The sequence below is a fragment of the Diplodia seriata genome (genome assembly GCF_021436955.1).
Source record: "Diplodia seriata strain FDS-637 chromosome Unknown scaffold_4, whole genome shotgun sequence".
NCBI classification, from domain to species: Eukaryota; Fungi; Ascomycota; class Dothideomycetes; order Botryosphaeriales; family Botryosphaeriaceae; genus Diplodia; species Diplodia seriata.
The window spans coordinates 691150-704809 of record NW_027117311.1 but is presented as its reverse complement, the minus strand read 5'-3'; the positions used below and the strand labels follow the sequence as shown (position 1 = coordinate 704809).

Sequence of the window (13660 nt, the reverse complement as noted above, 5' to 3'; positions counted from 1 at the left end):
ATCAGCGTCATAGGTGCTGGACATGCACTACATCCTCGCTTCCATTTCCCCCTGGTTACAAATGCGCTTCCAGGTGGCGTGCGAAGAGGTGATGGACAGCGGACCATCCATATCATATTAGTCTGTTACGGTACAATCAAATGAAGCATTACACAAGCCATTCGTTACGATCAGCTCTCAATTCTTCCGTGTCTCCAGACTACTCAAGTGCTAAACCGCGACACCAAAGCCGGCGGCTGCGCCGCCTCCCCCGTCCCCTTCTCCTCCCCCGCCGCCGCGCCACCATTCTTCCTCCTCTCCCTCCCCCACCTGCCCACGACGACCTTCAACCCCACCGCACCCGCGCTCCCAAACACCACCGCCGTCAACACGGCCCCGGCCGCCACGGCCAACGGCAACGGCACCCCCTGCGTCGCGCAAAAGCTGATCTCGTTCAGATCCTGGAACCCCAGGACGAGCTCGACCTGGGCGAGACCGAGGACCAGCTGCGCCACGGCGTCGCTCGCGCGCCTCAACGTCTTCTGCTGGTGCTGCTGCTTCGCGTCCACCGCCGCCGCATTCTTCTTCTTCGCCCCGGCGGCCTCTCCGTTGGCGTTGGCGTTGGCTCTGGTGGCCGCGACGTGCAGGCCGCCCCCCAGCACCGCCGCCCCCAGCGTGACCCACCCCACGATCTGATGCGGCGTGCGCGCGTGCGCGGCGCTCCCGGCGGCCGCGGCCCCCAGCCCCGCGCCCGCGGCGGCGAATGCCGGCACGGCGAACGCCTGCAGCGCGGTGACGGCGCGCGGGGCGAAGCGCAGCTTGTCCGGGCGGTTCAGGATGTCGACGGCGAGGCCGCGGGCGGCGCCGAGGGCGAGGGCGGCGGGGAGCAGGAGGTAGAAGGCCAGGGCGACGGCGGCGACGTGGGCGGCGAGGAAGGCGGCGAGCTTGACGATCGGGAGGCGGTTGACGGTGAGGGTGAGGGTGGGGAGGTCGAGCTGGAAGAGGAAGAGGTCGTTGTTGTTGGAGGAGGTGATGTTGATGGTTTGGTCGAGTTGGGAGAGGAAGGGGATGTTTTTGGGGGACGGGAGGTTGGGCGTTTGGCCGTCGAGGAGGTTTTGCTGCAGGCCGAGGCCGACTTGGATTAGTCCGCCGACGCCGGTGCAGCCGAGGGCGTCGGCGCCCTGTTGGATGAGGCTGTTTAGTGTGGTGATGTTGAGGTTTTGGGCGAGGGCGTTGACGGCGTCGGTGGTGTTGAGCTGTGCTTGGCGCTTTGCGGGTTTGCGAGCTATAGCGACGGAGCGCTTGCTTGTGGTGGGAGCGTCCGAAGGAGAAGAGCCGGCAGGGGTGTTGACGAGATCAGTGCTGGTGTCGAGTTCATCGGCGAGGTTGCCGGCCACGTCCTTGTTCCCAAACGCCGAGAAGACAGCCTTGATAGCTTCACTGGATACGCCGCGGCCAAAGCCGGTGGCAGCTCCACCAACAGTGTCGTTGAACTGCTGTGAGTTCTCTGTCAGGCTGGCATTATCCATGCCAGTCTGCATGAAGATGGCCGTGCTTGCGCCATCGATGAGGCCGATCCCGAGACCTTCGGCAAGCTTAGAAAAGTCTATGTTTTCGCCAAGTCCCCCTCCAGCGCTCATGGCTTTTTGGGTGATCTTATCAAGCGTGTCGTCGGTGAGAAAGCTGGTGGTCAGCGCTTTACTGAACTTTTGCGCCACTGTGGGAGCGTCCAAATCCTCCGAGTCCGAATCTTCTGATTCCGAATCTGAACTGTCAGAACTGTCCGAATCGGATTCAGCGGATTGTAGACCGAGAGACTCGGCGGCTCCGCTGCCAAATCCCCTGCCGAGGCCTTCAACGATGGATGCAAGCATCACAGGTCCCTGATCGCCAAGCATGTCTGTGAGCTTCTTAGCGGTACCATTGGATAGAAAGCTCTGGGTGAGCGAGTCAGAGAATCCCTGCGCGACAGTGGGGATGTCTGTGGCACTGGGATCTACGACAGTAGCTTCCTTGAGACCGAAAGCGGAGGCTGCACCGCTGCCGAAGCCCTTTGCGAGGCCCTGCACCGCGGGAACAACCGGGATAGATGCAGCGTTGGCAGCCTTCGCCTGGATATTTTCCAATGTGCCGTTGGCGAGGAAGCTCGTAGTAAGGGAGCGGCTGAATCCTTTCAAGACGGACTCAATGTCCTGGCTGTCGATAGGCTCCTGTACGTCCTTTTGCAAACCAAGTCCGGTAGCAGCGCCACCGCCGAGACCTTGGGCAAGACCCTGTACGGCGGGACCGATCATCTCAGAGCCTTGACCAGCCGCATTCGATACCAGAGAACTGAGGTTGACATTGGACAGGAACGTGGACGATAGCGAGCGCGTAAAGTCTTGGGCGATATCGCCGACACTCGCATCGTCATCTTCTTCCCCTGAAGTCTGCCTTGTGGCTACTCTCTTGCTACCTGCGGATCCAGATCGGGCCTTGTCGGTAAGACCAAGGCCCTCCGCAGCACCTTGACCGAGCCCAGAACCGGCGTATGGTGCAGCCTGACTGAGGGTGTTGAGAAGTTGCTTCTGCGCTTCAGCGCCACCGAGTTGTGATACGTCGACATTGCCGATGAAGCTTTGGGCGAGGCTTTCAGAGAAGTCTCCTGCAATCCCTTGGAAATCCAGGGATCCAGAATCTGATGTGGTTGAGTCGGCCTGACGCTTGTCGCCAGCTCCCTTGACAGAAGCCGCAGAGGAGGCTGGCGGGAGCGAGGACGAGGCTGTAGATGCAGAGCTCTGCCCTTTCAGGCCAGCAGCCGCACCTCTTCCGAGACCTTGTCCAACAGCTGGGGCTACCTGTGCAACAGTTGCAAGGAGTTGTTCCTGGTCGACTTGCTGAATGTTGGTATTGCCCAGAAAGCCAGAGGCCAGCTCGCGAGCGAATGACTCGCTTGCCGTGCTGGCATCGAAAGTATTGTTGCTGTTATCCGTCGAGGCAGAGCTGGCATTTGCAAGCCTCAAGCCGATTGCGGCGCCCTGTCCAAGACCTCTCCCTGCCGGGCCGGGTATCTGCGCCAGAGTCTTCATAAAGCCCTGACTCGTTTGGCCATTCAGGAGTGACGCGGCATCAATGTTGCCAAAGAGGCCGTCGGTCAAGCCGAATCCGAGGTTGCCAGCCAACCCAGCAATTCCAGTTTGGGCGGTATCAGGGCTAGAGATGTTCGGCGAGAGTTTGAGGCCGGATGCGCTGCCGTTTCCAAGACCGCTTCCGAGGGCACTCGCCGCGAGTGCAAGCGATTCTGACGATGGCGTTAATTTGCCGATATCGAGGTTCGAGAAGATGGCTTCGGATGCGCCTTCACCCAAGTTCTTGGCGATAGCCGATATCCCAGAACCTTGGGCCTTGTTCGTCGTCCGGATCGTCGTCATGTTTCCGAGATTAAGGCCTTTGATGGCACCTTCACCCACACCAGCCCCTAGAGCGTTGGCACCTGAGCCGAGAGCATCCGTGATGCCGCCCAAGATTCCTCCAAGAGGCCCCTGCCCCGAAACTCCCTCGGACACCAGGTTACCTATCGCGTTGACGAGGGGCTTAGCCAACGTGGAAATAGGACCATCGCTACCACCATCTCCTCCTCCAAGGAGCCCGCTCAAGAGGCTGCTCAACCCGCCGTCGTCATCATTAGTGCCTGCTGTTGATCCCTCGGCTGCGTTTCCTTTACTGTCATCACTCGTATCGTCGTCATCGAAAAGCCCGCCAAGGAGGTTGGGGATCAACTGTCTCTTTGCCGGCTCGAGCTCCTTCGTAGGTTCCCCCGGGGGATGTTTCGACGGGCGTGAAGAATGTGCCCTGAGCTCGACAATGAGCTGGCTGAGAACTTCATTGACGGCAGCAGTAGCTTCCCTCAGGTCCGCTCGGGTAACAGAGGGAGCAAGCTCCTCAAAAATGAGGTCAACCTGGCTTTTTGGTTTATGCAGGATCCTCGAACTGGCCAGGAAGAAGAAAGAAGCGAAGAGGGCACAGAGCCCAATGAGTAGGGCCTTGAACGATATGTACCGCTGGTGTTGAGCAGAGTCGCCCGCTGCGACACCTTTTCGGGGTGCGGTTTGTGTCTTGGAAGACATTATTAAACAAAAGTAATTCGGAAAGACATGAGATATGAAAAATATGTTTAGCGATACTTTTGTGGCCAGCACATATGTATCTGGGCGCGGTCGACTGAGCGATCCTGGATGGAGAGAAGGACCAAGGCCCTCATTCACTTGGCCGATGCTCATATTACATAGCATTCGGCTATCGACCGAAGAGCCGAAACGGTGGAGGCGAGGCGAAGCTTTCTCGCGTGGTGTGTTGCTGATGCTTGCACAGTTTCAGTTGGCGCTCGATGAAACGTCAGCGCACAAACGTCCGCCCCGTCACCTCTTCTCCGACGCGAGACCATCTTGGTTTGATAAACGTCGCGTGGGCTCGATCTTAAGCTCAAGTAAGTAGGTGGACCCACAGTGAGTTGCAAAAGTCTTACTCTTTTCTGTCTCTGTCGCGTGGCTAGTGGGAGCAAACGTCCGAGAGAAGTTGTAGCTCCCACAGCCAGACAGATCCTCCAGAGAGCTTTCCAACTCTCACCAAGATAGGCTATAATGTCGCTAGTGTGACATGTTTGGGGACGGTAGATCGTTTCGCAGCTAAGAATAGCGCCAAGCGGGCCATAGAGGTAAGAAAAGCCGGTCATTCCAAGCTTCTACTAAGGCATGGGCAGAAACCTGTTTTCGCACAGCGGGTGCTTCTCGAACGAGCCTTGACGCAATTGAGAAGGCCCAGTTCTACGAAAGCTATGGCATCGTCCGACGTTTACCGCCGCGGTCATAGTCGGGTCAACCACTCAGGAGGCCCTGCGAGCCAGCGGTTACTCATCACAATCACATTGTCATTGTGCAGAGCGCGATGCACGCCCCACTCGAGATTGTGCCTGGCGCTAAGATCTGGCGTATAGAAAACCAACATCTCAGCTTCAGAGATGGTACATGTTTCGTCGGGGAGATGGTGATCAACGAGAGATCACATGCGGCTCCAATAGGCGAGAAAGACGATTCGATTTGTTTAAGAGGCCAAAAGCACTCCGGCCGAGACAGACCCTGCGCATTCATGGTGATGTACCGATGGCGCTAAGAGGTGAGAGTCCAGTCTTTCCCAGTGATTAGGCGCCCTTCACGACAAGTACGTATGAGAGGTGCTGCAGACAACAGGTTCCAGGAGGGTCCCAGAAAGGTTGGATGCGGCGCCAGTCCCATTCTCATTCAACAGACGTGAGAAGCCAGATCAGAGATGTTGCGTGTGGCTACACGTTACATGGACCCGAACATGGGACGAAATGTATTCGCAGGAAATCTCGTCGGAGGTGCTCCAGCAGTGTATCTTTGTGCCTCAACTAAATTTCGAAATGTTACCTAGGGAGATACGTAGGCGCTTGCGAACGTGAGCGCTTCCATAGGCCCAGGCTTCATCTGGCCATGAAGAACTGAGTGCTGAGCCCCGGCTTTACCAGTAATGGCTAGAAAAGCCGGGATTAATAGTCATGCATGCTGTCTGGGTGTGCTTTGATGGCTCGCTACAGTTACGGCAATCCGACAGAGACGGAAGTTGAACTTCGATTCTTGATGGCGGATGCAATGCGTCCGCAGTCTTTGGCCGCAACATCCGGGAGGGGAATCGCTATGTCTCCTGTCCAGGACGGATAGACTCAGCCTGGTGATCGAGTAGGGCGTGCACGAAGGATGTTGAGGGTCCCCTTGGCAACCCATAGCATGTGGGCAATGCCATCATCGACACTCCACGCCCTTGGAAGAAACCGAGGATCCCGAATGTCTTCACACCTCCTCATCCTTCTCGAGAATTCTAGCTTTGACGATTTTCACTTCTTCATCGGGCCTGTCTTCCTTGTCGGTCTTGACGAGACCCATGCGCTGCACAATGCGCAGACCACTCTTGACGCGACCGAAGATGGTGTGCTTCCCATCAAGCCATGGGGTGGGCGCCAGGGTAATGAAGAACTGGCTCCCGTTGGTGTTGGGCCCACTGTTGGCCATGCTCAGGATGCCAGCGCCGGTGTGTTTGAGAGAGGTGGAGATCTCGTCTTCGAATTTCTCGCCGTAGATGGACTGGCCTCCGCGACCGGTGCCGGTGGGATCACCGGTCTGGACCATGAAGTTAGGAATGATGCGGTGGAAGACGACATTGTTATAGTATCCGCGCTGGGCAAGGGTTGCGAAGTTTTTGCAGGTCCGCGGGGCATGGTCGTTGTAGAGCTCGACGACGATGTTGCCCTGGCGCCGGGTTAGCTACAACGAGGCGTGAGTACGATGAGAGGGGCTCACCATTGAGGTCTCGAGAGCGACGTCGGTAGCCATGTTGCTGTTTCCGGAGGAGGCTGCACGCGAGAACGGGGAATTGATTGGCAGCGCGGGGTTGGTGGAGTGGAGAGAAGCTTCCATCGCGCGCCCAGAAGCAGAAAGCCCGGCCGTCGAGCCGCAGTTCAGCCGCCATTCGCGTCATCGCCCGCGGCTGCTGCCTCCCGTCCGCCTCTGGACATCCCGGAACATTATTAGACGGTTGGTCTTCAGATCTGACACAAAGTTGCAGATCCGCTTCCGCTCGGAGCCTGATCAGAGACCGTCACCTGCAGACTGCGCCACAGATGTCGGACCCAGCCCTCGTCGCCTGGGCTTCGCCTCAGCTGGAGCGCCTGCTTCCTCTGGACGCCGATTCTCTCACGCAGATCATCACATACAGTGAATCGCAATCGCCAGCTGCAGCTGCAGACCACCTCAAGAACCTCTTGGGGGACTCGCCACAGGCCTTGGAATTCATTACCAACTTCAACTCTCGCCGCAGCCCTGCTCCTTCATCATCAACCCAAGCACAGAATGGCCCCTCGGAAGTCCCCAAGGCGAAGAGGGGCGGCCAGAAGAAGAAAAAGAACAACATCCATCAGCTGCCCGCGCGTCAAGTTGAGCAATCCGGCAACTTTGCCGGCGCCTACCTGAAACGGGACGAAGACGATTACATGTCCGGCTCACCTAAGCCGCGCAAGGACATCAAGGAGACCGTCCACAGCGCTTTCAACCTGCAGGAGAAGCCCGACGCCAAACAGCTGCCCATCCCTCAGAACACGTCCACCTCAACAAACCCGCGCGTGAAACCGCCTCCTTCAGCAGCCGGCCCTCTGATCTCCGACTCCCTCTCTTCTTCCAAGAACGCCTCCCGCAATGTCTCACGCACCGCCTCGCCCGCTCCCAACAGCAGCAGCAAACCCAAAGCCAAAGTGCAAATCACCGGCGGCACGCCAGGCCATGGCCAATCCTCCGTGCTCAACGACCTGGACTCAGCCATTCGTGCGCTCGAAGTGCAGACGAACCCCGCTCTCTCGGCCACCACGCCAGAGGAGAACGCGAAGCGGCGGTGCGGCTGTATGGCGACGCGGCACCCGCTGCTCGAGGCGGCGCCCAACTGCATGAACTGCGGCAAGATTGTCTGCGTCAAGGAAGGCCTCGGCCCATGCACCTTCTGCGAGAAGCCGCTACTATCACAAGCCGATATCCAGTCCATGGTACGCATCCTGCGCGAGGAGCGCGGCCGCGAACGCATGGAGGCCAACAACGCCGCGAACAAACGCGCAGAGGTCGCCGCCAGCAAGCCGCGCCACATGACCGGCGCCGCCTTCCTATCCTCGCACACCACCAGCCCCGCGCTGTCACCCTCGCCGTCCCCGTCACCGGCGCCGTCGGACTCCGAGAGCGAGAAGCTGAAGGCCGCGCAGGCGCACCGCGACAAGCTGCTGTCCTTCCAGGCCAACAATGCCAAGCGTACCCGCATCTTCGACGAGGCCGCCGACTTCGATACGCCGTCGTCCGGCACCAACATGTGGGCGTCGCCGCAGGAGCGCGCGTTGCAGCTCAAGCGCCAACAGAAGATCCTGCGCGAGCAGGAGTGGGCAGCCCGTCCTGAGTACGAAAAGAGGCGCGTCGTCGCGTCCATCGATTTAGCCGGGGGCAAGATCGTCAGGAAGATGGCGGCGGCGGAGCGGCCGCAGAGCCCGGTTAGCGATGCCGATGTGGACGAGGAGGTAGACGAGGATACGGGGCCTCTGCATCGGGCGCCACCCCCGGATAAGACGAGGGGGGGTGGTGCGTTTAGTAAAAATCCGTTGCTTGGTGGGCTGATACGGCCGATTGCGAAGGTGGATGGGGACGAGGGTGGTGGCAAGGGTAAAGCAAGGGAGAAAGAAAAGAAGACGTTGTGGAGGAGGGTCCAAGATGATAATGACGATAATGAGCAGTGGATTCTGGATGGAGGTGTGTACGGTGGGAAAACGGAGGGTAGAGTGCTGGGGGCGGAGGAGCACGCTTTTGCGGCCGATTGGTCTTGAGGCTCGAAGTAACCATAGAGGACAAGCAGAACTAGGTAGTTTATTTGAACTGAAGGTCAAAGCTTCAACTAATCTTGTCTGATTTGCTCCTCTACCTTTGGATTTCCTCAGTTTTTCAAGTCGTGGTTGAAACAGAGAGCCGGGGAGAGTATAATAGTGTTTCTTGAAGTAACCTTTGGTTAGTCTCATCAGGCTTGTCGACATGATTGACCAGCCTTAGAAGACCGTCAATGCACAGTGGTTTGCTTCAGCATCCCTTTCCCAATGACTGAACCATACGCTGCACCGTGTCAATGTATTACGTGCCAATGGAGCAGGAACCCAAGCCTTTCTCCACGGCTGTCTTTGAGGTCGTGGCGCCGGACTGGAAATCTTTATCGAACTTGAACTTTTCATGATGACGGCTGGGCGCCCATTCAGCTTTTGCCGCCAGTCTCACTGAACGCCTTGTCCCAAACCTTCCATCTCTCTTCCGCAAACCCCACCACACCACGGAGCACATCCCTGCTCACAACACCGCCGCCGCTCTTCTCGATGGCGTGCAGCACACATTGTCCGCCCACGACATCCACCAGCACACTAACCGTCTCTTGACAGTTCGTCTCCTCAAACTCATCAGGATCCGCCAGTACCCACGCCCTCTCCTGATCCTCCGAAGCCTGCCCATCCTCTCCACCAACCCCCAACACCTTTGGCGCGCCGACACCCCTTCCCTTCCCCGGCTCAAATACCGCACAAGACAGCGCCACCGGCTGTCCCCTCAACCTCAAGCCCCTCGCCTCCTCCACACGGTCCGAGCACAGGACCGCCTCCATATCCGCATCCCACCACGCGCGGGGCAAGACGGTGTCCCTCAGCGCCGCGACGACGGCCGCCCACGCAGCATCCCACGCATTGCCGTCCAAGCTGATGAACAGCACATCCACATACAGCGTCCAATAGGCCTTGACCTCCCTCCCGCCGTCCTCCTCGTCCCCTTCCTCGCCCTCGCCCTCGCCCTCCATCCTCGGCGCCTTGTACGTCACCCTCAGATCCCTCGCCCTCACCACCCTCGCCGCCAGCATCGCGCCCAGCAGCCGACTCGTCAGCGCCTGCGCCCTCGCCGACGGCGGCTGGCCCGGCATCAGCGCGGGCGTCGCGCCCGTCGCCAGCTCGACGTTCGGCACCAGCAGGCCCAGGCGCTCCAACTCCTCTCTGTCGTCCCACGACCCTTCTTCTTCGTCCTCCTCCTCCTGCGGTTCCTGCGCGTCCGCGATGGCCACGCCCTCGTACCGCGGCGGGTTCGGCACGTCGGCGGCCTTGAGGATCTCCGCCCGCACGCCGCACACGACCGCCGTGTCGCCTACGCGCACGACGGCGCTGCCCGCGCAGTGCGTCAGCGAGCCCGTGTTGATGGTCGGCGTGCGGCTTTCGGTCGGCGCGCGGCCGTTGGGCCGGGTGGTGGTGGTGGTTTTTTGCTTGCCGCTTTCCGAGCCGGTGCTGCTGCTGGCATCGAGGTGGGCGAGTAGAAAAGGCGCGGGCGAGAGGGCGGCGAAAATGTCGCGCGGGAAGGAGAGTTGCGGCGCGCCGCCGTTTGCGCCCGGTGCGGTGGCGGTGTCGACTGCCATTGTTGTGTTTTGGAGCGTGGTGGGTGGGATGTGGAGTGTGGTGTTGTTGCTGTCGGCTTTCTGGTCGAGGCGGGCTGTTTGTCAAAAATCCCTTATCGATAAGGCTGCTCGATCACTTTCCGGAAGCGCAATGTGAATATGCATGTTCTCACCAATGGGCAACTGGGCTTCTTTCAACAGCGTATATTCCTTTTTGATACATTTATTATATACATTCACGGCATTTCGTCCCATTCCAGTGAATTTATTTCTTCTCCTTGGGAGCAATCATGAGCTCGGGACGGACGTACTTGGTGAAGTCCTCCTCGCTAAGAGCCTTGAGCTCCATTGCGCTCTGCTTGAGCGTGAGGCCCTTCTTGTGAGCATTCTTGGCGACCTTGGAGGCCATGTCGTAGCCAATGATGGGGTTCAGGCAAGTCACAAGCATAAGACTAGAGCACTCGTCAGCAAATCTGTCAAACGTGCAAAGCATCAATCCGACTCACCTCTCCTTCATGATGGAGGCAATCTTGGCCTCATCAGCCTCGAGACCCTCGACGAGGTTCTTCTCAAAGCTCCTCATGCCATCAGCCAGAAGCCTGGAGCTGTGGAGCAGGTTCCTGATCATGACGGGCTTAAAGACGTTGAGCTCGAAGTTACCCTGCGAGCCGGCAAAAGTGGTGGCGGCCTGGTTACCGAAGACCTGGGCGCAGATCATGGTGAGAGACTCGCACTGAGTGGGGTTGACCTTGCCGGGCATGATGGACGAGCCGGGCTCGTTCTCGGGCAGCTTCAGCTCCCCGAGACCGCAGCGGGGGCCAGAGCCGAGGAAACGGATGTCCTGGGCAATCTTGTAGAGCGAGGTAGCCAGAGTGTTGAGCTGGCCGTGAGCCTCGACGACGGCGTCGTGAGCAGCGAGAGCCTCGAACTTGTTCGGCGCAGTGACGAACTGGGTTCCAGTCATCTTGCTGACCTCCTCAGCGATTCCCTCAGCGAAGCCCTTGAAGGTGTTGATACCGGTACCAACGGCGGTACCACCCTGGGCGAGCATCTTCAGGCGCGGCAGAGACGACTCGACGCGCTGAATGCCGAAGTCGAGCTGCTGGACGTAGCCAGAGAACTCCTGACCAAGAGTCAGCGGGGTAGCATCCTGCAGATGCGTACGGCCGATCTTGATGAGATTCTCCCACTGCTTGGCCTTCTTGTCCAGAGCGTCGCGGAGGCTGCGGAGGGCGGGGAGCAGCGACTCCTCAAAGTCGAGAACGGCAGCAATGTGCATGACGGTAGGGAAGGTGTCGTTGGAGGAAGCGGACATGTTGACGTGGTCGTTGGGGTGGACAGGCTTCTTGGAGCCCATGGTGCCGCCCAAGATCTCAATGGCGCGGTTGGAGATGACCTCGTTGGCGTTCATGTTGGACTGGGTGCCCGAGCCGGTCTGCCAGATGACGAGAGGGAAGTGGTCGACGAGCTTGAGGTCGGCGACCTCGGCGGCGGCCTGCTGGATGGCCTGGCCGACCTTGGGGTCTACAGCAGCGTCAGCGATAGCCCAAGCGGGGGCAGGCGGGGCTACGTACCGAGGCCGAACTTCATGTTGACAGTGGCGGCAGCACCCTTCAGGATACCGAAGGCCCTGACGATGGGCGGCGGCATGCGGTCCTGGGGCTGGTTGATCTTGAAGTTCTCCAGCGAGCGCTCGGTCTGAGCTCCCCAGTACCTGTCGCCGGGGACCTGGATCTCGCCGAAGGCATCGCTTTCAGTCCTGGTGTTGGCCGCCATCCTGGAAGTGGTCGCAAAGGAGCGCAGAGCAGCGGTCTTCGAGGCCTGCAACTGGGGCCGCGCGGATTGCAGGGCGCGGGTGTTGATGGAGCGGGCGGATGACCTGGCTATCGAGGCGGGGAGGGCGGCGCGCGCATGTGCAGCAGGGCGGAGCAGGGCCTCGGCACCGGGCCGGGCGATGGTGCGGAGCTTAAGCATGGCGGGGTGATGGGGATTGGACCGCAATTGGCTTCGAAGTCGATGGAGGCAGGGCACACGAACACCGCAGACTTGAGAAGGGAGCTTTCTGGAGTTGCGGAGCCCCAAACGAAGTTATTTGGCCATCGGGTATTACCGGGCCGCACTTGCACATCTTCGCGACATTTACGTTCGCCCGAGGATCGGAGGCTCCGCACAGAGCACATCCACCACCTGTCAATGCCGACGTCTATCTCCGCGCGCATCCCTCCATCATCACCATTCCATTCGGAGCCCCCAGCGCTGTCACTGGAGCGACCGGCTCACAGATCTGCTGCGTGGTGCCTGGGATTGCTCCAGGAGAAACATGGGGCCGGCCACCACGCTCTCCAAAGTCGGCGCTCCCTCCGTGTCTGCCAAAACACCGATGAAGATCCCACTCGCCGCATCAAACTCTGCCGGAACCACAGACGAGTTTGTCTTCGTATCCAGCGGAACGCTGATGCTGTTCACTCCGTGAAAGAAGACGGCGTAGTAGCTCTTGCCGTCATCGAAGCTGGGGACATTCGTCTCATCCGAGAAGACAAAATCAATCTTCGAACCGGGCTGCGCTGTGCTGGTAGTCATGTTAAAGCTGAGGGGGGGAAGGTTCTGGCGCGATGAAGGGTAGGCCGGATTCTCGGACGGACTGCTTCCCGGAACGATTAACAAGTTGGTAATGTCCAAGAGCTGGTCGGCATAAGGGTTCACTGTGTCGGACGGCCCTGAAAACGGATTGACGCCCCGCATATCAACCAGCGCCTGTCGACTTTTAGCTTTTAACTGTTAAAGTATAGCTTGGCTGATCTTATCCAGGTATTGTGTCGCGACTCGACTTCGGCGATGGCCACCAAAGCACCTTTAGTGAGACGATCATTCTATAGAACATTCCAGCCTTGATGGTGGATCGTGGGCCTTGTCTCGGAGCTTGCCTGTGGACGCGGATGGAGAAAGCGAACAAAGATGCCGGGTTTCCCGATGGGGTAAGGGAAATATCAAGCCTCCAGCAGCCGAAGCCGAAGTCCGGGCACAGCCGCCGTCCGATCCTGGAGGCTGTGCCACAGTGCGGCGCTCGCACATGCACCGAATTCGGCATGCCGCGTGGTGATCGCGCGCCGGTCGATCGTCCGAGCGGTAAGGCAGAAAGCCAATGCTGAAGACCAATGACGACTCCCAAGAATGCTTTGCGTTTGAAATTGAGATAGCGTCGCGCTAAGGACCTCGATTCTTCATAGCCGCCACTGACGAAAGGCCTGCTGTTTAGCGTGCGTTTGCTCCTATTGTTATTCACAACCCTGGCCATCGAACAATGCGCTCGAGCGATTGGGCAGACATAAGCCGGAGATACTGCCTGATGACCCGTAAATATCCCACCAGTCTTTCCCAGTGGTGAAGACCCGGTCGCCTTGGAACGGGTGTATACCGATGACCTGGGAGATGGATGCTTGCGCGGTGCTGTCCAGCACGTAAGGAGAATGCGACGCATTGCAGACCTTACACATCTTCACACGTTGATGCTGTGGGTCACACTCGGTTACGCTAGTACTGCTTACTGACGGAAGTCCTGACTGGTGGGAAGTGAGAGCTGCTCTCGATTGCGCGGAAACTACAGGCTTATATCTTGCCTGCTGGTAAATAATAAGGAAAGGCGTCGTACGAGAGGGGAGCAAACAATGCTGCCTAACTGATGGAAAGTGGG

At 58.9% G+C, this 13660-nt stretch overlaps 5 protein-coding genes across 5 annotated transcripts; 1 reads left to right on the top strand and 4 right to left on the bottom strand.

The window, feature by feature from the left end:
• Positions 1-203: 203 nt before the first annotated feature.
• SLS55_004054 (uncharacterized protein) lies at positions 204-4085 on the bottom strand (the record flags this gene model as incomplete). The annotated part of the gene is made up of 1 exon (XM_066775516.1): positions 204-4085. One exon carries the CDS (start codon positions 4083-4085, stop codon positions 204-206), a length of 3882 nt encoding a protein of 1293 aa, XP_066633397.1.
• Positions 4086-5825: 1740 nt separating this feature from the next.
• Positions 5826-6365, bottom strand: cyp1 (Peptidyl-prolyl cis-trans isomerase-like 1; the record flags this gene model as incomplete). The annotated part of the gene is made up of 2 exons (XM_066775515.1): positions 5826-6281; positions 6333-6365. 2 exons carry the CDS (start codon positions 6363-6365, stop codon positions 5826-5828), a joined length of 489 nt encoding a protein of 162 aa, XP_066633396.1.
• Positions 6366-6652: 287 nt separating this feature from the next.
• SLS55_004052 (uncharacterized protein) lies at positions 6653-8383 on the top strand (the record flags this gene model as incomplete). Its single annotated transcript, XM_066775514.1, has 1 exon — positions 6653-8383. The coding sequence occupies one exon, from the start codon at positions 6653-6655 to the stop codon at positions 8381-8383; it is 1731 nt and encodes a 576-aa protein (XP_066633395.1).
• A 416-nt stretch (positions 8384-8799) lies between these two features.
• Positions 8800-9990, bottom strand: SLS55_004051 (uncharacterized protein; the record flags this gene model as incomplete). Its single annotated transcript, XM_066775513.1, has 1 exon — positions 8800-9990. The coding sequence occupies one exon, from the start codon at positions 9988-9990 to the stop codon at positions 8800-8802; it is 1191 nt and encodes a 396-aa protein (XP_066633394.1).
• Positions 9991-10234: 244 nt separating this feature from the next.
• FUM1 (fumarase fum1) lies at positions 10235-12549 on the bottom strand (the record flags this gene model as incomplete). The annotated part of the gene is made up of 4 exons (XM_066775512.1): positions 10235-10421; positions 10476-11493; positions 11544-11790; positions 12250-12549. 4 exons carry the CDS (start codon positions 12547-12549, stop codon positions 10235-10237), a joined length of 1752 nt encoding a protein of 583 aa, XP_066633393.1.
• Positions 12550-13660: the final 1111 nt, after the last annotated feature.